The 21,556-nt window shown below is 45.2% G+C and overlaps 2 protein-coding genes across 2 annotated transcripts; one reads left to right on the forward strand and one right to left on the reverse strand.

Moving 5' to 3' along the window:
• Window positions 1-1,291: 1,291 nt before the first annotated feature.
• Window positions 1,292-6,464, forward strand: LOC118379631 (P2Y purinoceptor 8-like). The gene is made up of 6 exons (XM_052499718.1): window positions 1,292-2,865; window positions 2,911-3,469; window positions 3,642-3,727; window positions 3,771-3,899; window positions 3,943-5,204; window positions 5,446-6,464. Exons 5-6 carry the CDS (start codon window positions 4,959-4,961, stop codon window positions 6,247-6,249), a joined length of 1,050 nt encoding a protein of 349 aa, XP_052355678.1. The 5' UTR covers window positions 1,292-2,865; window positions 2,911-3,469; window positions 3,642-3,727; window positions 3,771-3,899; window positions 3,943-4,958; the 3' UTR covers window positions 6,250-6,464.
• Window positions 6,465-8,602: 2,138 nt separating this feature from the next.
• LOC127916742 (protein FAM171B-like) lies at window positions 8,603-15,319 on the reverse strand. The gene is made up of 8 exons (XM_052499719.1): window positions 14,906-15,319; window positions 13,048-13,281; window positions 12,065-12,157; window positions 11,777-11,935; window positions 11,153-11,323; window positions 10,586-10,702; window positions 10,287-10,410; window positions 8,603-10,000 (listed from the first exon to the last, which is right to left on the reverse strand). Exons 1-8 carry the CDS (start codon window positions 15,114-15,116, stop codon window positions 8,665-8,667), a joined length of 2,445 nt encoding a protein of 814 aa, XP_052355679.1. The 5' UTR covers window positions 15,117-15,319; the 3' UTR covers window positions 8,603-8,664.
• Between the last annotated feature and the right edge of the window lie 6,237 nt (window positions 15,320-21,556).

Below are 21,556 nucleotides of genomic sequence, written 5' to 3' on the forward strand. Positions count from 1 at the left end.
CTTTTGCATAGTAGTAAGATGTGTATTTCATTTAAGAAAAGGGAGTAAAGGTACAGTAGGTGCTTTCCTTTCTGTCTCCACCAACTGTTTTGTTCAGCTACAGTATTTTCCTTTGCAGTGACACAGATAGTGCCTTTTCACCACACGTGTCAACAGCATGCACCCTGGTACACTACAGGCATATGTTCAGTTCCTTAGTGGTGAGTGATAGCGAACCAACATCATTGTCATTGGGCAAGACACAGAACAAATAATTTCTACCACATTTCCTGTGTGATATGGCTGATTACCCACTTGAATGTAGCAGCACTGACAGTGCGCATCACATGTGCATAAAGGTAAGTCACCAACAATACATTTCATTAATCAGTTTAGATTTTACAGATCAATGTTCTTCCATGGAGATGTTAGCTTAAGTGTTATTTTTAATTCTTGGTCACAGTTGTATTTCTATAGTTGTTAAATCACTGACACTAGCTAGTTTTCCATCCGATTGGCGACAGATTTTCATGCGAATTCATGCGCATATAAATCATATTTTTGCTTATTTAAACAAAAAAACTGTTTTTTTCTTATTTTTTTCATAAAACCATTTTGACTTGTTTCAAATAAAAACGCTGTGCGTCATGACGTGGTGCACATAAAAATGCCATTTGCGGTTAAATTCCCGTGTACCGAATAAAAAATACAAGTTAAATTGGTTTCCATCACATTTTTAACTCTACTGGTGGGTTTCTCACACAATTGTTTGCCTTATATAGTGAGTGTGCCCACTCTGGTATAGGCACATGCGCGACAAACATCTTTCAAACTGGAAACACATATCTCCCTCACTAGCTTTAAGCACCAGCTGTCAGAGCAGCGCATAGATCACTGCACCTGTACATAGCCCATCTAAAAACAACTACCTCTTCCTCTACTATATTTATTTATTTTGCTCCTTTGCACCCCAGTATTTCAACTTTGCACACTCATCTACTGTCAAATCTACAATTCCAGTGTTTTAATTGCTATATTGTATTTACTTCGCCACCATGGCCTATTTATTGCCTTTACCTCCCTTACCTCACCTCATTTGCTCACATTGTATATAGACTTATTTTTCTACAGTATTATTGACTGTATGTTTGTTTTACTCCATGTGTAACTGTGTTGTTATATGTGTCGAACTGATTTGCTTTATCTTGGCCAGGTCGCAGTTGTAAATGAGAACTTGTTCTCAACTTGCCTACCTGGTTAAATAAAGGTGATACAAATATAAATAAAATATCCAACAGCGAGCAGGGCGCTGTTGTCTAGAGCGCCGCATGTATAGCCTACATGGTAAGATTATTATGGACAAAAAAAATCAAGATTATTTTTATTTGTCAAACGGCAGAAAGGATCATGTTCAATGCACTTTTTAAAAAATCGGTGCTGGATTATGGTGATATTGTCTATATGCAGGCCTCAGCAAGTACCTTAAAAACTTGACACAGTGTATCATGTTGTTTGAATACTAGTATGAAAATCTGTTGCCAAGTGGATGGAAACCAAGCTATTGAAATCAGAGCGGAACATCAGATTGAGGTTTCATCTCAATGACCGCATACATTGCCTGGGAGATTTTTTAAAATAACAATTCATAAGCTTCACAATGCTGCTTCACAGCTCTACACCTATTTCAAGCTATCTAAATAAAACAACGTTTTTTTTTTTTTTTACATATGCACAGGGTGCAGCGTAAGTGGTAAAGCAAGCTTCCTCGACAGTAAAAAAAAAGTGCTAAAAAATAAAATACTACAGTACCAGTCAACTTCTCGTTCAAGTTTTATTTCAATTGTATTTTTTTGTGCTATTTTCTACATACATTCTACATCCGCCTATGATGTTGTAGGTTTTCACTCCAACCCTGTTACTGGAGAGCTACCGTCCTGTAGGTTTTCACTCCAACCCTGTTACTGGAGAGCTACCGTCCTGTAGGTTTTCACTCCAACCCTGTTACTGGAGAGCTACCGTCCTGTAGGTTTTCACTCCAACCCTGTTACTGGAGAGCTACCGTCCTGTAGGTTTTCACTCCAACCCTGTTACTGGAGAGCTACCGTCCTGTAGGTTTTCACTCCAACCCTGTTACTGGAGAGCTACCGTCCTGTAGGTTTTCACTCCAACCCTGTTACTGGAGAGCTACCGTCCTGTAGGTTTTCACTCCAACCCTGTTACTGGAGAGCTACCGTCCTGTAGGTTTTCACTCCAACCCTGTTACTGGAGAGCTACCGTCCTGTAGGTTTTCACTCCAACCCTGTTACTGGAGAGCTACCGTCCTGTAGGTTTTCACTCCAACCCTGTTACTGGAGAGCTACCGTCCTGTAGGTTTTCACTCCAACCCTGTTACTGGAGAGCTACCGTCCTGTAGGTTTTCACTCCAACCCTGTTACTGGAGAGCTACCGTCCTGTAGGTTTTCACTCCAACCCTGTTACTGGAGAGCTACCGTCCTGTAGGTTTTCACTCCAACCCTGTTACTGGAGAGCTACCGTCCTGTAGGTTTTCACTCCAACCCTGTTACTGGAGAGCTACCGTCCTGTAGGTTTTCACTCCAACCCTGTTACTGGAGAGCTACCGTCCTGTAGGTTTTCACTCCAACCCTGTTACTGGAGAGCTACCGTCCTGTAGGTTTTCACTCCAACCCTGTTACTGGAGAGCTACCGTCCTGTAGGTTTTCACTCCAACCCTGTTACTGGAGAGCTACCGTCCTGTAGGTTTTCACTCCAACCCTGTTACTGGAGAGCTACCGTCCTGTAGGTTTTCACTCCAACCCTGTTACTGGAGAGCTACCGTCCTGTAGGTTTTCACTCCAACCCTGTTACTGGAGAGCTACCGTCCTGTAGGTTTTCACTCCAACCCTGTTACTGGAGCTAGCTACCGTCCTGTAGGTTTTCACTCCAACCCTGTTACTGGAGAGCTACCGTCCTGTAGGTTTTCACTCCAACCCTGTTACTGGAGAGCTACCGTCCTGTAGGTTTTCACTCCAACCCTGTTACTGGAGAGCTACCGTCTTGTAGGTTTTCACTCCAACCCTGTTACTGGAGAGCTACCGTCCTGTAGGTTTTCACTCCAACCCTGTTACTGGAGAGCTACCGTCTTGTAGGTTTTCACTCCAACCCTGTTACTGGAGAGCTACCGTCCTGTAGGTTTTCACTCCAACCCTGTTACTGGAGAGCTACCGTCCTGTAGGTTTTCACTCCAACCCTGTTACTGGAGAGCTACCGTCTTGTAGGTTTTCACTCCAACCCTGTTACTGGAGAGCTACCGTCCTGTAGGTTTTCACTCCAACCCTGTTACTGGAGAGCTACCGTCTTGTAGGTTTTCACTCCAACCCTGTTACTGGAGAGCTACCGTCTTGTAGGTTTTCACTCCAACCCTGTTACTGGAGAGCTACCGTCCTGTAGGTTTTCACTCCAACCCTGTTACTGGAGAGCTACCGTCCTGTAGGTTTTCACTCCAACCCTGTTACCGGAGAGCTACCGTCCTGTAGGTTTTTAGTCCAACCCTGTTACTGGAGAGCTACCGTCCTGTAGGTTTTCACTCCAACCCTGTTACTGGAGAGCTACGGTCCTGTAGGTTTTTAGTCCAACCCTGTTACTGGAGAGCTACCGTCCTGTAGGTTTTCACTCCAACCCTGTTACTGGAGAGCTACCGTCCTGTAGGTTTTCACTCCAACCCTGTTACTGGAGAGCTACCGTCCTGTAGGTTTTTAGTCCAACCCTGTTACTGGAGAGCTACCGTCTTGTAGGTTTTCACTCCAACCCTGTTACTGGAGAGCTACCGTCCTGTAGGTTTTCACTCCAACCCTGTTACTGGAGAGCTACCGTCTTGTAGGTTTTCACTCCAACCCTGTTACTGGAGAGCTACCGTCTTGTAGGTTTTCACTCCAATCCTGTTCCTGAAGAGCTACCGTCTTGTAGGTTTTCACTCCAATCCTGTTCCTGAAGAGCTACCGTCCTGTAGGTTTTCACTCCAACCCTGTTACTGGAGAGCTACCGTCCTGTAGGTTTTCACTCCAATCCTGTTCCTGAAGAGCTACCTTCTTGTAGGTTTTCACTCCAACCCTGTTCCTGAAGAGCTATCGTCCTGTAGGTTTTCACTCCAACCCTAATCTAGCACACCTGAATATAATAATTAGCTAGTTGATAAACTAAATCAGTTTAGTTACAAATGGGGTTGGAGTGAAAACCCTTCGAGGGTTGGAGAGCCCCTGTACTCGATCAGGGTTTCTCAAACTTGTTCCTGGCCCCTTGGGTGCACATTTATTTTTTTGCCTAGCAATACACAGCTGATTCAAATAACCAATTAATCATCAAGCTTTGATTATTTGAATCAGTAGTGCTAAACACTACACGGCCCCCTGGACCGAGTTTTGGAAACTCTGTACTAGAGAAATAGGTCAATAGCATGTAGAATACATGTAGAATACATGTAGAATACATGTAGAATACAAATAATATGTCAATAGGAAAAAGTAACTAACTTCACCTCAAGCTGTTTATGACAGTACATTTCCTGTTCCAATTTGTATTTCCACATACACAGATGTGAAATAGGCATGATGGAAAGACCCATGTGAGCATTACAATAACTTCACCCCTTAAGGGAACATCAGGGGCTTTCTCCAGTTGTAGTCACAGTGTGAATAGTGAAACTAGTATAGTGTGAGGGGAAAACATTGTTCGTCTTTCACATGGATGAATTGGCATCACACTGTTTCTGCATTCAACAACACTACTCTCTTGTTGCCTAACCAATATCTTTCACTTCCTCTAACATAGTGTGGTTTTGGTGTATTCAAATGAAATATATAACACTCTCCTTTCTTCCCTTATCATTCCCAGTGATGCTTGTACACCAACCTAAGTGACAGGAGTGGTCACCCTGGTCAACTCCCCCTGTTGATGTGGTCAAGTTACTGTTGTGGTCAGTCACAATGAACATCTCAGTAGAGGTGGCCAGAGGGGTCAACAATGCCACCCTGGAGATGCTGGTCAGTCCTGTGATGACCGTGGCTGTGCCTGTTATTTACCTGTCTGTGTTTGTGTGCAGTACCCCCTGCAACCTGCTGTCTCTGGTAGCGCTGCTGAACGTCCATTACAAACGCCACACTCCCACGTCTGTGTTTGCCATCAACCTGTCGCTGGCAGACCTGCTCTACAGCGCCTTCCTGCCCCTACAGGTGAGTCACTGCCACTACAGGTAACACAGCGCAGTCATGCTGTAAGTGCCAAGTACAGGGTTGTCTCTGACACTCTGGCACCGGTTACAACTAATCTGCACTGTAATTGCTGTCACATGTCACAAAGTTTCCAAATAAACTTTTCCGTTCTAGTTGGACATAGCTAATATTTGATGACCACTAAGCCCATCTCTCTCTCTCTCTCTCTCTCTCTCTCTCTCTCTCTCTCTCTCTCTCTCAGGTGTTGTACCACCTGTGGGGTAATGACTGGCCGTGGGGCGCTGCCCTCTGTGGCCTCACCACCACAGCCCTCAACTGCAACATGCATTGCTCTGTCCTCACCACCTGTGCCATCGCACTCGAGCGCTACTGCGGTGTCGTACGCCCGCTACGCACCAAACACTGGCGCACCGCCCGGAGAGCCACCATCACCTGCGTCCTCATCTGGGCATTTGTTCTGATTACTCAGACACCCTTGCTCCTCCGTGACCTCACCCTCCGGGTCGTCGAGCTAAACATCACGACCTGCTTCGACGTGCTTCCACGTAAACTGTTCATTCACCAATCAGTAGCCTATCTCTACTTCCTAGTTGTTCTGCTGATGTTCTACGTGTTACCTTTAGTCGTCCTGGTCAGCTGTTACGTTGCCGTGGCCAGAGGCCTGCACAGGTCGTTGCCGACGGCAGCTGAAGGCAGTGATGGTAAGATGGAAGTGTTGTCAAGGCGACGGGCTCAGACCACAGTCACCTTGGCAACCCTGTGCTTTGTGGTGTGTTACCTACCAACCATCACCCTTCATGGCCTGCACGTAGTCTTCCACACCCAGGGCAAGAGCCTGTACAGATACTATAAACTAGCGCTCAGCATCAACAGCCTCAACTGCTGCTTTGACCCGTTTGTGTACTACTTTGCGTCGAGGGAGTTCCGTCTGGCTCTGAGGAGGCTGCTGGGGCGGTGTGTCCCACTGGGAGAGGGGGAGGAGCTTGGGACCTCTGAGCTGGTGTCCATGACTGGGGAGCCTAGGGAATCTAAGGGCCACTACTAGGCCGTAGTTGATCACTAGATAGTCATGCTGGAATGGACTCAGTATGCAGATGCCATAGCAAAAGACCCAAACTCTATTTTGTTATTTTATGGACAGACCCTGTGTGGTCTTCATTATAAAGCAGTTTATGCAATTGATGTCAATGCTAATTTTTATAGTTATTCTGCCTTCATTCCGTTGACATTTATTATTGAATAAATCATAGACATGCATCATCTTGGTATCAAGTGAGTTTATTACTTAGGCATTGATAAGTGCACAAAAAGGCAGACTAATCACACTACTGTAATATACTGACGTAATCAACACAAGAAATGCCCGTTTCAAAAGCCTGAATGCCAGTTAATGTTAAATGAATACGGACAGTAGAAATACACCACATTACAATGAAATAAATAGAAGGAAATACATTCAGTGAAGGCCACTTTGAAAAGGATGGGCCAGTGGGGTCTGTTTTGTCTCTGAGAAATATTATTACATACTATACTTTATACAATTCTCCAATGGTTGAAACATCTGGTTTTTCATAACCTTCATCAGTGGCGACAACAACAACAACATGTTTAGCCTTCAAAAAAAATGTAATGCTTCATAATTCATCAGCTCTGCATTCGTCAGGTGTATATCTTGCGCTGCTACATTTAGAAGGTACAAGTTGCTACGTCGTCAAGCTTTTTACACCCCGGATCACAATAATGTAACAAACCTCAGAAGTAAAGCACATACACTAAAGCTTGGGTTTTATGAATAGTGATGATGGCTCAAAAAAGCACATCTTTCTTCTTCACTCTGAGAAGCATTCTCATTCTCTCAGAACATCTTTCTTCACTCTGAGAAGCATTCTCATTCTCTCGGAACATTTTTTGTCGCAGTTGCTGAGAAAGGATAGGACGATGTATGCATACATACATAAAAATACACGATCACACATACTAGATCATATGCTTGAGTATGTACATACCAAATAAAGCTATTCATGTACAGTATTTATCCTCATACACACTGAAGTACTGGTGTGTGTGATGTCACACCACGAGGAAGACTAAATATGGGCAAAATATGAATGTTGTTTCAAATTTAGCAGCAGGATGACTGATATCGCTGGTCACATCATTTTCAGGAGGAGATTGTGTGCTTCACCAAATGTATCAGTCCATCACAGCAATATAGTTTGTGTTCATTTGAAATAACACCTCACTTTTTACAAAAAAAACAAAAACATTTGAGTGCTTTCATTTATTTGAGTGTTTTATGTTACGCTTATTACGTTCTCATTGCAGTGGGTTCTAACCAATCAAATTATATTACGTGTATCGTTCCCAATTGTGCTCCAATGCATCACAAACAGGCAAATGAAAGTGTTCTGTGCTTTTTAGACTGAACAATGAAAGCTTAAACTGACCACCTCCCAATACTCCATCTGTATGTGAGGACAGCGATGTGTTGTGTAAAGATCTGCTCGTGGAACAGGAATCATTGAACATCAACAGTAACTATTTGAAGAAGAATACCTTAAAGTAACACATGACTGGATTAGTATCCCTCAGACTTAATGTCCCTAAGAAGAGACATCCTTTCCATTGTCTTCACACTACAAGTCAAATACACACACTTTCCTCTTTTCATACACAACATTTTACTTTATACCTTTCATGCATTCTCAAAGAAATATGGTATTTCCCCCTTAATAGAGGTGTAAAGATGACCTCTAAAAGGTACAGCTGTGAATCAGTGTCTAGTTTATAAACAGAGCGATAGACAGATGGCTGGGTACAGCCAGTCTTAAACACTGTGAGCAGAGCAGGCAATGGTGTTAATATCGATTTCCTGTAAAGGCAGGCAATCACGGTGGGTAAGTGTCAGTGTTCTGTACAGGAGGACTGTATCACTGTCCGTTTCTGCTGCCAGATCTCATCGGCTCAGCCCAATACAGCCCTCTATCCTCTCTAATTACCCTTCATTATCTCGCTATACAGTATCTCTAACTCCTCATCGCAGGCAGTGTAAAGAACACATCTTCTTTGACGCAGATGCCAGGAATGAGACGATCTGAAGCCATACTACTGCTGTGTCCACTAGCATCTATCTAACTATTCCTTTTAGAAGGACTGGAGCATACACATCCATCAAACCACAGAAAACGCTTTAACATCGCCATACGTTGTCTCAGCCGTCCGTCAACATACGACCCCTATAGGAAAACAATCAACAATAAACTCAATCCTTTCTTGACAGATTCAACATTTCTGTAACCATCACAGCCAATTCAGGAAAAATCACTGTCCATGCAACTGGACATGACACATGCCCATTAACTACTGAATGCCAATAATGTCAATGTTTGTATAATAATGTTCCAGAATTGACTGGTATTGAAATAAGTCCCATCCCAGTCCATCTCTGGTGAGCAGTGCCTTAGTTCCGTTTGACCAGAGGCCTCTCTTCTCTGACATGGTGCCTGGCGCTTCTCTTCTCGGCCCTCCCCTTCTCCCTCACCTTCCTCAGCCTGCGTGGGGGCGGTGTCCCCCTCGACTCACTGTCCTCCTGTGCACTGGACGTGTCCATTCCGTCCCGCTCCTCAGGGATATTGGGAATGGCCCCGCTGCTCCCGTCCAGAATGTTCCTCAGGTAGGGGTCTTCAGGGGTGCAGGTGGCAGTGGTGCCGCTCTCACTGCTGCTCAGGTCCTGCTCCTCGCTGTAGCGCCCTCTGCTGTGGTGGGGGAACGAGCCTCGGATGGAAGGCCTCTCTCGCTCCGCCTCCCTCACACTCTGCTGGGGCTCATTCATGTCCACGCCAGAGTCCAGACTGGTGTCGTTGCTGCTGGGGGGCCGTGGGTGGCGTCCCTGGAGCTCTATGATGGAGTGGCGGACCGAGGCGGCTGGTTTCCCATCCAGGGAGACGAACCAGGCCCTGGGGTGAGGCGACGAGGCCTTGCCTCGGGTCAGCTCCAGGAGTGTACGCTCTGATATCCCCTGGAGTTCACTGGGGCCCCCCATCCCACTGCTGAAGGCCCTCATTCCAGCCGCCTCGTTCAGAGTACCGGGGACGGAAACGGAGGACTCCGGGAGGCTGCTGTAACGGCCCCACGCCCCAGGATTAGAGGCTGGGCCTTGGGGAGTGGTCTCCAGGGCCTGGGGCTGGTCCTGGCCGCCCTGCTGGGGGTTGGCTCCCTGGGCATGGTGGGGGTTCTTGGGGAGGGTCTGGGTGTAGCTGTCATGACCACCCTGCTCAGAGTGGGAGTGGGTGTCATAGGCTCCTCCGTTACGGGGGAAGGTGGCCGACTTGCAGCCTGATCCTTGCTGCTCCCCACCCTGGCAGCTGAAGCGCTCCGGGGCCTGGAGGATGGCCACAGGCTGGTTGTAAAGGTGGAGCAGCTGAGAACCTCCACCCAGGTGGGCTCTGTTCTGCTCCTCTCTGGACCTCTCCCTCAGCCTGGCCACCTCCTCACTGTTGATGTAGTGGTGTGATGCCTGGGGTCCCTTGGTCCCGCTCCCCACATTTTCATACAGGAGGGCGGACCCACGCCCGGGGTCCTCCACATAGATGTTGTAGTTGGCTTTGTTGTGCCTGGGGGTGGAGGGGTCACACTGGACGCTGCGCGAGGCCAGACCGTGGGCTCTGTCTCCGGGGTGGAAGGACATCATGGCATGGCCCTCCTCCATGTGGGTGGAGGTGGTCTGGTCCTTCTTCAGAGCGGACCGCTTCGAGAACCGTGCTCTCCTCCTCGGCCCACGAGAGGAACCTGAACCTCTGCAGATGACAGTCAACACAGCAGGTTGATTGAGAAGCAGAGAAGGTAGTCAATACCCAGTGGGTCTTTTGGGGGATCTTTGTTATGTGTACGTTTAACTTCATATAATCAGCATTTGTGTCAATAATTTGTAGAACAATCCTGGCCATTCAAATGTTTTCAATTGTATAACTTACTGTAAACATTTTGTACAACCCCCTTCGCCCCACACACCCCCATCTGTGATATTTCCAGCTGCAGTTGACACACAATCAGTAACGTTAGTTAATTAGGTTGGTCTCTTACCCACATTGACACAGCAGCACAGCCAGAAACCCCAAGACTATAACCAGAGTCCCACCCAGTATTCCTACGAGCAGGTAGGTGTGGTAGGAGAGGAATTCCATTGAGCTGGCATGGCCCATATAACCTAGACAGGTATAGACAGAGATGAGTTGATTGTATTAGGTTGATGGTGGTCAATATGTTCTCCAGGATAGTAAGACATGTTTGAAGACAATACTGAGAGTGAGACTCCATCATTTAGTTCATTTGTAACATTCAATTCACGAAAACTCCATTTTGGACCGTTATAATCGTTATACCGTTAGAGGAGGGTAGGGGTGCAGCGATCCAGTAACCCAGGTGAGAAGCAATGTAGGTCCAGACCAGATGATCTCCAACCATCTTCACTATCCCCAGACCCTGGTTCTCCCAAGCACCTGGAAGACAAGACATTGTGAGGAAAATGTATAAAGTAAAACTTGGAAGACACAGGCAGATACTTCCAGTTCCACAAAGTAAGTGAACACAGGAAGTATTTTGTAAACAAAGCCTTTGAACACGTTACAAAGGTAGTTCCAGTCCTCGTCCTTCTGTTGCACTAATAGCTATATTCATAAAGAACAGGAAGGCCTGGACACTGTTTATGCTCCCAATTCTCACCTCTTTATTGACAACGTTTCGATCCAAACCGGATCTTCATCTTCGTTTTGACCAGACGAAGAGCCGGTTTGGATCTAAACATTGTCAATAAAGAGGTGAATTGAGAGCATAAACAGTGTGCAGTTTTTCCTGTTCTTTACAAGTATTCTTTATTAACCCAGCGCCTGCTGTATGTTTTTAAGGACGTGTGTATGACCACAATCTTCTCTAGTAGCTATATTCCCCACCTGTCTTGGTGTTGAAGTCCCAGGCAGGGAGGGTGTCCGAGGGCCTCAGGTTGGTGGTGTGTGCCAGGGGCAGGGAGATCTGGATGGGGCCTTTCACCTGGACCTCCTGACCACCAGAGTACAGCAGAGTGCTGACCGCTGCCATCGCCCGCAACTCAACACTCCTGAACACTGAACACACATACAACAGTGGAGGCTGCTGAGGGGAGGACGGCTCATAATAATGGCTGGAAGGGAGCAAATGGAATGGCATCAACCACCTGGAAACCATGGAAACCATGGAAACTATGTGTTTGATGTATTTGATACCATTCCACTAATTCCGCTCCAGCCATTACCACGAGCCCGTCCTCCCCAATTAAGATGCCACCAACCTCCTGTGACATACAAACACACGGGAGAGAATTACAACATGTCCAACGTTTTAAAATATGCAGGCTCTACAAACACTACATCATTAAAGAGGAATAGTTTTCAGCAAATGAACAGGGCTACTTCAGCTCAGAATCTTGAAGTATTCCTCAATCTTGGAAGTGTTCAATGCTTACTTTCATGTATCAATACCACCTCACATTACCATTAGTTGGTGCACTGCACTCCATGTATTCCATTTGCTGAGCCCACCTGACTTGTTGTGAATGATGCCTGGGGTGCAGTTCACACAGTCCTTGCCTAGGTGGCGCTGTGGCACGGTCAGGTAGGCCATCACTGTGGAGGTGTTACTGCCGTCAGAGAGCATCAGGTGACTCTTGGGGAACTGAACGCTGGGCTGGTAGGAGATGTCTGTGGAAATAAGAACAAAGCTCTACCAAAGCACTTCTGCCACAGTAGACTCAAATTGTTCAAAGAGTAAGATGTTGCATCACATTTAGGGTTATGTTGAAGTGACAGTTTCCAGATGTGTGCACATACCAGGTACCTTCCCAGTGATGAGCACGGAGTCGTCAAACAGCCAGATGTTGCCTTGGTTTTGAGGGAGCAGCGATAAGGTCACTGAGGAGAATACTGTATACACATGAGGTCATGTCAGGTGACATTCCAGTCAGGAACTCACTAGACACTATTGACATGTACTTTCAAAAGGGTCTCTTTGTAGTGTCATGTCCCTGTACTTCTACAAAGACACCAGTAGATGGCAACATTGAAAAGGGCTTTTTATGGTCCTGCGTGTAAGACTAGAGAGAAGGGAAGTGGCTTTTGATGACGCTGAGCATAGCTTGTACTACCAGTCACCTCTCTCTCAGTTCTTTCTTTGCCCCCTCTCTCTTTATCTTGCTCTGTTCTCTCTCTCTTTATCTTTCTCCCCTCCGCTCTGCCTTATTCGAGAGAGAGAGAGAGAGAGAGAGAGAGAGAGAGAGAGAGAGAGAGAGAGAGAGAGGAGAGCAGCCCTAAGAGCAGCAGTCTCCTCTTACTAAATACAGCATGTCTAAATGGTGGTCAGAGTCCCCTTAACATCTTATTCAATACAGCTGCAATTAGCTGACACTAGATATGACATGGTATTATGGTGTTACATTTCAGCACAAAACGCTTGCCTCAGACTCGCTGGCTACACGTTCTATACATAGTGAGTGCATCCTGCTTCTGAGAGTAAGAAATCAATACAATTAATGCAGTGTACGGCATTAAATTGTGCTTTGCTCCAACGCAAAAACAAAATAAACCCTGATGCTAATGTGCTATGTGACACAGTAGGTGAACACCTTATTTTGCTCATTGTGTCAAATCAATGCTTTAAAGGAAAGGAAACAAACAGCTATATAATTTAGTAGTTTGGGTGAACTATCCCAGTTTAAACTCTAGAATTTAGCCACACCCGACACCCATAGGTCAGCTGGTTGGGTGCTTCTCAGGGGCTCCTCCAGGTGGGGTCAGACTGTCACAGTGCTACTCACTAGGTCTCTTGGTGGTCCTCCAGGGCAACAGGGTGAGGACGTATCCCTCCATGCTAGCTACAATGGTGAGGCTGAGTCCCAGGCTGTAGGGGACCCTGAGCAGCACCTCTCCCTTCTCCCCAGTCAGGGCCTGGCTACTCAGGGTGTGGTTGACAAACACCCCCACCTGGGCCCCGCCCAGGCGCCGCCGGGTCACCTGATCCTTCACCAGGACCCTCAGGGCAAAGGGCGGCTCTGGGGAGAACAGGAAACAGGAAGTGAAACAGAGGAAGTGAGGAAGTTTGTGTATTGCAATGACAAAGTAATATTAAACCTTTGTTTGTATGGCTGATTTTCTACACTAGAATTGCAGAACATTAATGTATGTTCATAGAATGTACCAGTGCAGAACATTAATGTATGTTCATAGAATGTACCAGTGCAGAACACTAATGTATGTTCATAGAATGTACCAGTGCAGAACACTAATGTATGTTCATAGAATGTACCAGTGCAGAACACTAATGTATGTTCATAGAATGTACCAGTGCAGAACACTAATGTATGTTCATAGGATGTACCAGTGCAGAACACTAATGTATGTTCATAGAATGTACCAGTGCAGAACACTAATGTATGTTCATAGAATGTACCAGTGCAGAACACAACCTTTGTGGTGGAACAAATCATTTACAAAGCCACATACAAAGAGACAAGACTACACTAAAAGACCAAGGAGGTGTATTTAAAGGTGTTTTCGAAGGTTTATCTGAAGGTGTATGCCGGTGTGTGGCTTTGTGAATGCAGGGATCCCATTCAAACAGTCTCTCCTCAGATTCAGTGGCAGCTCTATGAATTATCTCAGGAACCTTAACTGCACATGAAAATGTGATGAGAGCTGAATCTGTGAGAGGTAATGAAAAATAGATCAAAGTGCTGTAGCATCTTTGAGTGGCCTTGTGCGTTGCCAGTCGACATTCCCTCCCCCACAACACATGCACGAACACACACACACACACGCACGCACGCACACACGCACGAACACACACATACACACACTTCATATGCACAGCACACACCCCTGCCCCACCAACACACACACCGATGCTATTGGCCAGGTCCTATTTAGCATACAAGGCTGCCCCGACAAATCAGCAACAATGATCAAATGTAGCCTGTTTATAGACTACAATCTGTTTACTAATCTAATCTGATCATAGTTACTTGTGATAATAACTCTAACTAAGATGATGAGGCTTAGTCAATTAAATGAAGGACTTCTGAAGCAAGGCAATGGTGAAAAAGATATGGTGTGAGTGTGCTGTACTAAAGGATTAAAACCCTGATCATTACAGGCACAGTTTCACTCTGGCCATACTGATAATCCCCTAATCTCGAAAACCTTCAAATGAAATCATAACACTAAACCCGATTAGCTGCCAGGGGAATCTGAGGGGACAGACTTAGATTGCAGTGAAAGTCATAAATCTTAGTAAAATACTTTATATTGAATGCGTAGGATACTCTACAATACGCGAAGATAAAGTTGGTAAAACCGGTGTGCATAGGTTTACTGATAACCGTTCAATCATTGTGTACATTGTTTTAAAACATCATTGTATTTCTGCGAGGCGTTTGTATGCATTATTGTTGTAGCCTATGTTGAGTGAGATAAATACACAAAATATCATATAGGTTAATATCATCATCCTATATCGTCCTATATGATATTATCAATGAGAAATTATTATCAGTTCCGTTATCATGCCCAATGTTTTATTCTCTCCACACTGAACATTTCCTCCCCACCATTTTAACATGCTGGACAGGCCCTCAAACCCGCAGCCCAACCCAAATATACCGCAAACATCTCCTGTACCTGGTGTTAGGACAGACGGAGTCTGAACCTGAGAAAGGGCCGTCTGGCCGGTGATGGATCCGTCTGGGACAGTGGCGATGGCATTGTCCTCGGCGGCCAGCAGCGTGATTAGGCCGCCGAGGACACCACCCTCCGGCGCCGCCCTCACGACACCATCCCCGCAGGAGATCACAACCAGCGAGAAAAGCAGGCACAGGCGGTCCGCAGGCATGGCGAGAGGGAGCCGCGAACCAAAGACATAACTGCGCGAATTGAGACAGAGAAGGAGGAATGGAGGCCTAGTCTCGCCGCTTTCTTTGTCATGGAAACCTCATGGTGGAACGGAGGCAGGTAACCTAAGTATGCACAGAAAGCAGGCAGGCTGGTGGTGTTGACGCGCTGGTGCTGATGCTGTGTTTTCGGGGCGTACAACAACAGAGACGGGAGATGGTGCTGTTACATCATAGATAAAACTCTACAATGCCCTCTGTCGGAAATATATTTTTGTACATAAACAAAAATATGGTAGCCTACACATGTTATACATTGATGCCAATTAAAGCCACACTCTGTCAGATGTGCACAATGTAATTGTGCCCAACGAGCGGAACAATTTAAATAGAGCAAATACATCCCATGACATTTTCACAAGCAAATAGCAGAATATGTATATGTAATGTCGCTATTGCTCATGGAATGACATTCCATGACTGCAACATTACTTTAAAACAATATTATTTGAAGATAAAGCCTAACCTACATTGTATACAAAGTTATTTTATGAGGAAAAACAGATCCCTAAACAATGGAGTAGGGGCTCCCGAGTGACGCAGCGGACTAAGGCAGCATTGGAACTCAATGCTTGATGCTTCACTACCCTGGTTCAATTCCAGGCTGTATCACTACCGGACGTGATTGGGAGTCCCATAGAGCTGCGCACAATTGGCCTAGTGTTGTCAGGGTTTGGCCGGTGAGAGAGAGCAGGGTCAAACTCAACGAGAAAAAGCCGCATCAGAATCTTTTCTTTTTCAAAAATGGATATTTCTATTGGTAGTTTAAATGGCTGTGGAATCTTTGAACGGAAGACATAAGCTCTGTGCAACTAGTAGGCCTAGAAAAGGTGATACCATCTCAATCAGTGTCAGAACTATGGCCAATTTCACCCTCTCCTCATATATGGAACCAGTTAAGATTTAAAGAAGTCTATTCTAATATTCTGTGTTTTGCTTTGTTTTTGTTGTCATTTAGCAGACCATCTTATCCAGAACGAATTACAGGAGCAATTAGGTTTAAGTGCCTTGATCAAGGGCACATCGATAGATTTCTTCCCTAGTCGGCTCGGGGGTTCAAATCAGCGACTTTTCAGTTATTGGCCCAGCACTCTTAACTGCTAGGCCACCTTCCATCTTAAGGAGACAGCCCACTAGAGGGAAGACTGGATGAACATCCACAAAATCCCAGTCTCTTCTCCTTTTAGAATCTCTCCCAGTCTGCTGCCTTCCTTCTCTGATTGAGGGATTGTGTCCCAAATGGCGCCCTGTTCCCTATATAGTGCACTACTTTTGACCAGGGCACATAGGGTCCCATATGTAGTGCACAATATAGGGAATATCGTGCCAACAGTGTGCCATTTGCGACAGAACCAGGCAGTGTCATGTCCGTCCACAACAGTAGCCTAATCAGTGAAGAGGATGGCAGTTAAACAACTGTTATGGGTTAAATGAATAGCTTATCCAAAAGGCTCAGTGATGTTTTTGATGTCCCTCTCTCCCAGTTGCAAATGGCTTTGAATGGGACATATTAAATTAAATACATTTCTTGCAGATATGGAAGATAGGGGGGATATTTGTATTTTCTAAACAATGCATAGCATAGCATAGCACTCTGTCATTATTGTGGAAACACAGTCCTGTTTGATAAATAGCATCAAGGTAGTTCTGCTGATGCTGATATTGTTGTTGTTGGGGACATTGGACCTTTTTTAGCCCATTCAGCAGTGAGGACCATGATATTTATGGGCTATAACTTGGACTATAAATGTTATGCTACTATAAAACAAAAATGATTTGCTCATACAGTTCAGGTCCTTTAGACTAATTGACAGTGTTAATGGAGCTTAAATCAGAACAACAAGGGGTTTCCAGTACAACATGCTGCAACATTGTGCAGGTCTATAGTGTGTGTATGGTCCATGATGTACGACCATGACACTCTCAAAAGAAAGCCAGGACTGTCACCAACCACAGCAATATTCTCCCCTTGTCCCCCCTCCCCCACCCACAATCTCCCTCCCTTAACTCCTAGCCACGCCTTTATCCCCATTGAACAAATCCAAGCTGCCTCTGCCTCACCTCCCCTCTATATCTATCTGATTAATGGCTTTCCCCTCCACTGGCTTTAATGGGTTGCTGTGGGCCTGCTGCAGTCCAGACTGGGCCCAGGCTCTGAGGCTCTGAGGCCAACGCTACGTGTCCTCTTATCTGTGCTGCGGAGAATCTAAATGGCTGTTTAGATGATGGATACAGACACAACTTGATTATTAAAGAAAAAGCACCCCACATTACCCATTATTACCTTTAGGCTATAGTGTTACAGATGGAAGTTGTCTGTCATGAATCATCTTAAAGTCATGCTGGTCACCACCATGTTTGGTTTTACCATTGGGTGTATCATACTGCATTTGAGGTTGGTTAAAATAATACGATTTTGTATGTGTGTGTATGTGTGTGTGTCCCAGAGGTGCCAGTCCTTAATATACCATAGTGGTATCTTGTTATTTCCTCTATTGGAAAGCCAGAGGCAAAGTCGTTACAGACTGTGTATTGGATGATAAATAAAGGGTTGATCAATACGGATGTCACCACAGTGCTGAATAACTGACAACCCAGTCTCACAGCCATGCTGAATAACTGACACCCAAGTCTCACCACAGTGCTGAATAACTGACAACCCAGTCTCACCATAGTGCTGAATAACTGACAACCCAGTCTCACCACAGTGCTGAATAACTGACAACCCAGTCTCACAGCAGTGCTGAATAACTGACACCCAAGTCTCGCCACAGTGCTGAATAACTGACAACCCAGTCTCACCACAGTGCTGAATAACTGACAACCCAGTCTCACAGCCATGCTGAATAACTGACACCCAAGTCTCACCGCAGTGCTGAATAACTGACAACCCAGTCTTACCACAGTGCTGAATAACTGACAACCCAGTCTCACCACAGTGCCGAATAACTGACAACCCAGTCTTACAGCAGTGCTGAATAACTGACAACCCAGTCTAACCACAGTGCTGAATAACTGACAACCCAGTCTCACCACAGTGCTGAATAACTGACAACCCAGTCTCACCACAGTGCTGAATAACTGACAACCCAGTCTCACAGCCGTGCTGAATAACTGACACCCAAGTCTCACAGCCGTGCTGAATAACTGACAACCCAGTCTTACCACAGTGCTGAATAACTGACAACCCAGTCTTACCACAGTGCTGAATAACTGACAACCCAGTCTCACCACAGTGCTGAATAACTGACAACCCAGTCTTACCACAGTGCTGAATAACTGACAACCCAGTCTCACCACAGTGCTGAATAACTGACAACCCAGTCTCACAGCAGTGCTGAATAACTGACAACCCAGTCTAACCACAGTGCTGAATAACTGACAACCCAGTCTCACCACAGTGCTGAATAACTGATGACCCACTCTCACAGCCGTGCTGATTAACTGACAACCCAGTCTCACCACAGTGCTGAATAACTGACAACCCAGTCTTACCACAGTGCTGAATAACTGACAACCCAGTCTCACCACAGTGCTGAATAACTGACAACCCAGTGTCACAGCAGTGCTGAATAACTGACAACCCAGTCTAACCACAGTGCTGAATAACTGACAACCCAGTCTCACAGCCGTGCTGAATAACTGACACCCAAGTCTCACCACAGTGCTGAATAACTGATAACCCAGTCTTACCACAGTGCTGAATAACTGACAACCCAGTCTTACCACAGTGCTGAATAACTGACAACCCAGTCTCACCACAGTGCTGAATAACTGACAACCCAGTCTCACCACAGTGCTGAATAACTGACAACCCAGTCTTACCACAGTGCTGAATAACTGACAACCCAGTCTAACCACAGTGCTGAATAACTGACAACCCAGTCTCACCACGGTGCTGAATAACTGACAACCCAGTCTAACCACAGTGCTGAATAACTGACAACCCAGTCTCACCACGGTGCTGAATAACTGACAACCCAGTCTTACCACAGTGCTGAATAACTGACAACCCAGTCTAACCACGGTGCTGAATAACTGACAACCCAGTCTCACCACGGTGCTGAATAACTGACAACCCAGTCTCACCACGGTGCTGAATAACTGACAACCCAGTCTTACCACAGTGCTGAATAACTGACAACCCAGTCTCACCACAGTGCTGAATAACTGACAACCCAGTCTCACAGCAGTGCTGAATAACTGACAACCCAGTCTCACAGCCGTGCTGAATAACTGACAACCCAGTCTAACCACAGTGCTGAATAACTGACAACCCAGTCTAACCACAGTGCTGAATAACTGACAACCCAGTCTCACAGCAGTGCTGAATAACTGACAACCCAGTCTAACCACAGTGCTGAATAACTGACAACCCAGTCTCACCACAGTGCTGAATAACTGACAACCCAGTCTCACAGCAGGAGGGGAACTAAAAAGTCAGTTGTCATCTTTCAGATTGGAGCCGACGCAAATCCCATTTGACATTTTAGATGTTGATTATTCCTATCTGTTGATGTGCGTTAATGTGCGTTGAAGTGAGTCATGCTGGGGGATGGAATGGTAATGAACGCTCTCTTATCGACGTATTAATGGATTGAATACGACATGAGTTGATTGGTGGTTCTAGAAAACTGAAATGTACATTTTAGATTCATCCATCTGTCAAACTTTGGCAGACTTTTCAAATAAGTGTTTGAGTGAACACCTAACCGTTCATAAAACCTGTTATTATCAGAAGTTTATAGAACAAATATGTTAAATAGACGAATAAAAAGAGCTGGAAAGACAGAGGGATTAGGCTGTTTCGGTCTCTCTGGACTGGGTCCTGTCATCACTTAAGACCAATGAACACTGCTCCTCACCTCTCTGGGCAGGTGTTGCAGGAATTAAATTCCTCGGTTTTAATACCTAATTAAAATTAATCACTCTGTCAATTCATAAGAGTTTGTAAGACCCTTATTTGTATAAAATGGGCAGAGTCCAGTCTTTGAAATCAACCAGCTGCGTTTATTCTCGAGAGTACTGCCCATTATACATTTTATCACAGGTTATAAACTGAAAATGACGTCAGCGTTTTCTAAACTGTTCCGTCTCTTCTTGACACTGGTACAAAGGCTGTATAGTTCTCAAGCCTTCCCACATCGTCTAGAGCCAAGGTCAGCCTGTGTAGATAAGCATTCTAGTCTGGCGATATAGTTCATTCATTTCTACCAAGGAACAGACAGTCATTGTTCTAATTCTTGATTATATTTACACACATATTCAGTACTAGGATTAAAAAGAAAATTCATACATATACAGTAACATAATAGTATTCTGATTAGTCAGTCCTGATTGAAATGTATACATAATTAGTCATTATTGATTAAAAAAAATTCCCTTAACAGCAGGAAAGTCATCCAATCAAAACAAGGTCCACTTTTACTCAAGTGGGAGAGAGAACACATTTTAATCTTGGCGAGGATTGAATCTGTCACAGTGATCCGTGAAGGTGAGGTATTATGGAATAACTCTGACTGATGAAGATGAGAGAGACAGAAAGAGAGAGAGAGGCAGAGACAGGGACAGGGACTGAGAGAGAAATATAGATAGGCTAGAGAGAAAGAGAGAGACAGAGAAAGAGACAGGTACAGAGAGAGAAATATAGATAGGCTAGAGAGAAAGACAGAGACAGAGAGAGAAAGAGACAGGGACAGAGAGAGAAATATAGATAGGCTAGAGAGAAAGACAGAGACAGAGAGAGAAAGAGACAGGGACAGAGAGAGAAATATAGATAGGCTAGAGAGAAAGACAGAGAAAGAGAGAGAAAGAGACAGGGACAGAGAGATAAATATAGATAGGCTAGAGAGAAAGACAGAGACAGAGAGAGAAAGAGACAGGGACAGAAAGAGAAATATAGATAGGCTAGAGAGAAAGACAGAGACAGAGAGAGAAAGAGACAGGGACTGAGAGAGAAATATAGATAGGCTAGAGAGAAAGACAGAGACAGAGAGAGAAATATAGATAGGCTAGAGAGAAAGAGACAGGGACAGAGAGAGAAATATAGATAGGCTAGAGAGAAAGACAGAGACAGAGAGAGAAAGAGACAAGGACAGAGAGAGAAATATAGATAGGCTAGAGAGAAAGACAGAGACAGAGAGAGAAAGAGACAGGGACAGAGAGAGAAATATAGATAGGCTAGAGAGAAAGAGACAGGGACAGAGAGAGAAATATAGATAGGCTAGAGAGAAAAACAGAGACAGAGAGAGAAAGAGACAGGGACAGAGAGAGAAATATAGATAGGCTAGAGAGAAAGACAGAGACAGAGAGAGAAAGAGACAGGGACAGAGAGAGAAATATAGATAGGCTAGAGAGAAAAACAGAGACAGAGAGAGAAAGA

This window comes from Oncorhynchus keta, chromosome 37 (assembly GCF_023373465.1).
Source record: "Oncorhynchus keta strain PuntledgeMale-10-30-2019 chromosome 37, Oket_V2, whole genome shotgun sequence".
NCBI lineage: Eukaryota > Metazoa > Chordata > Actinopteri > Salmoniformes > Salmonidae > Oncorhynchus > Oncorhynchus keta.

Coding starts and splice junctions, on each gene's coding strand:
- LOC118379631 (XM_052499718.1), top strand. CDS start 4,959: ATGAACATCTCAGTAGAGGTGGCCAGAGGGGTCAACAATGCCACCCTG. Junction 5,205..5,445: donor GCGCCTTCCTGCCCCTACAG/GTGAGTCACTGC, acceptor TCTCTCTCTCAG/GTGTTGTACCACCTGTGGGG.
- LOC127916742 (XM_052499719.1), bottom strand. CDS start 15,116: ATGCCTGCGGACCGCCTGTGCCTGCTTTTCTCGCTGGTTGTGATCTCC. Junction 13,282..14,905: donor TCCGTCTGTCCTAACACCAG/GTACAGGAGATG, acceptor TGTTCTCCCCAG/AGCCGCCCTTTGCCCTGAGG. Junction 10,001..10,286: donor GTGCTGCTGTGTCAATGTGG/GTAAGAGACCAA, acceptor TGTCATCTGCAG/AGGTTCAGGTTCCTCTCGTG.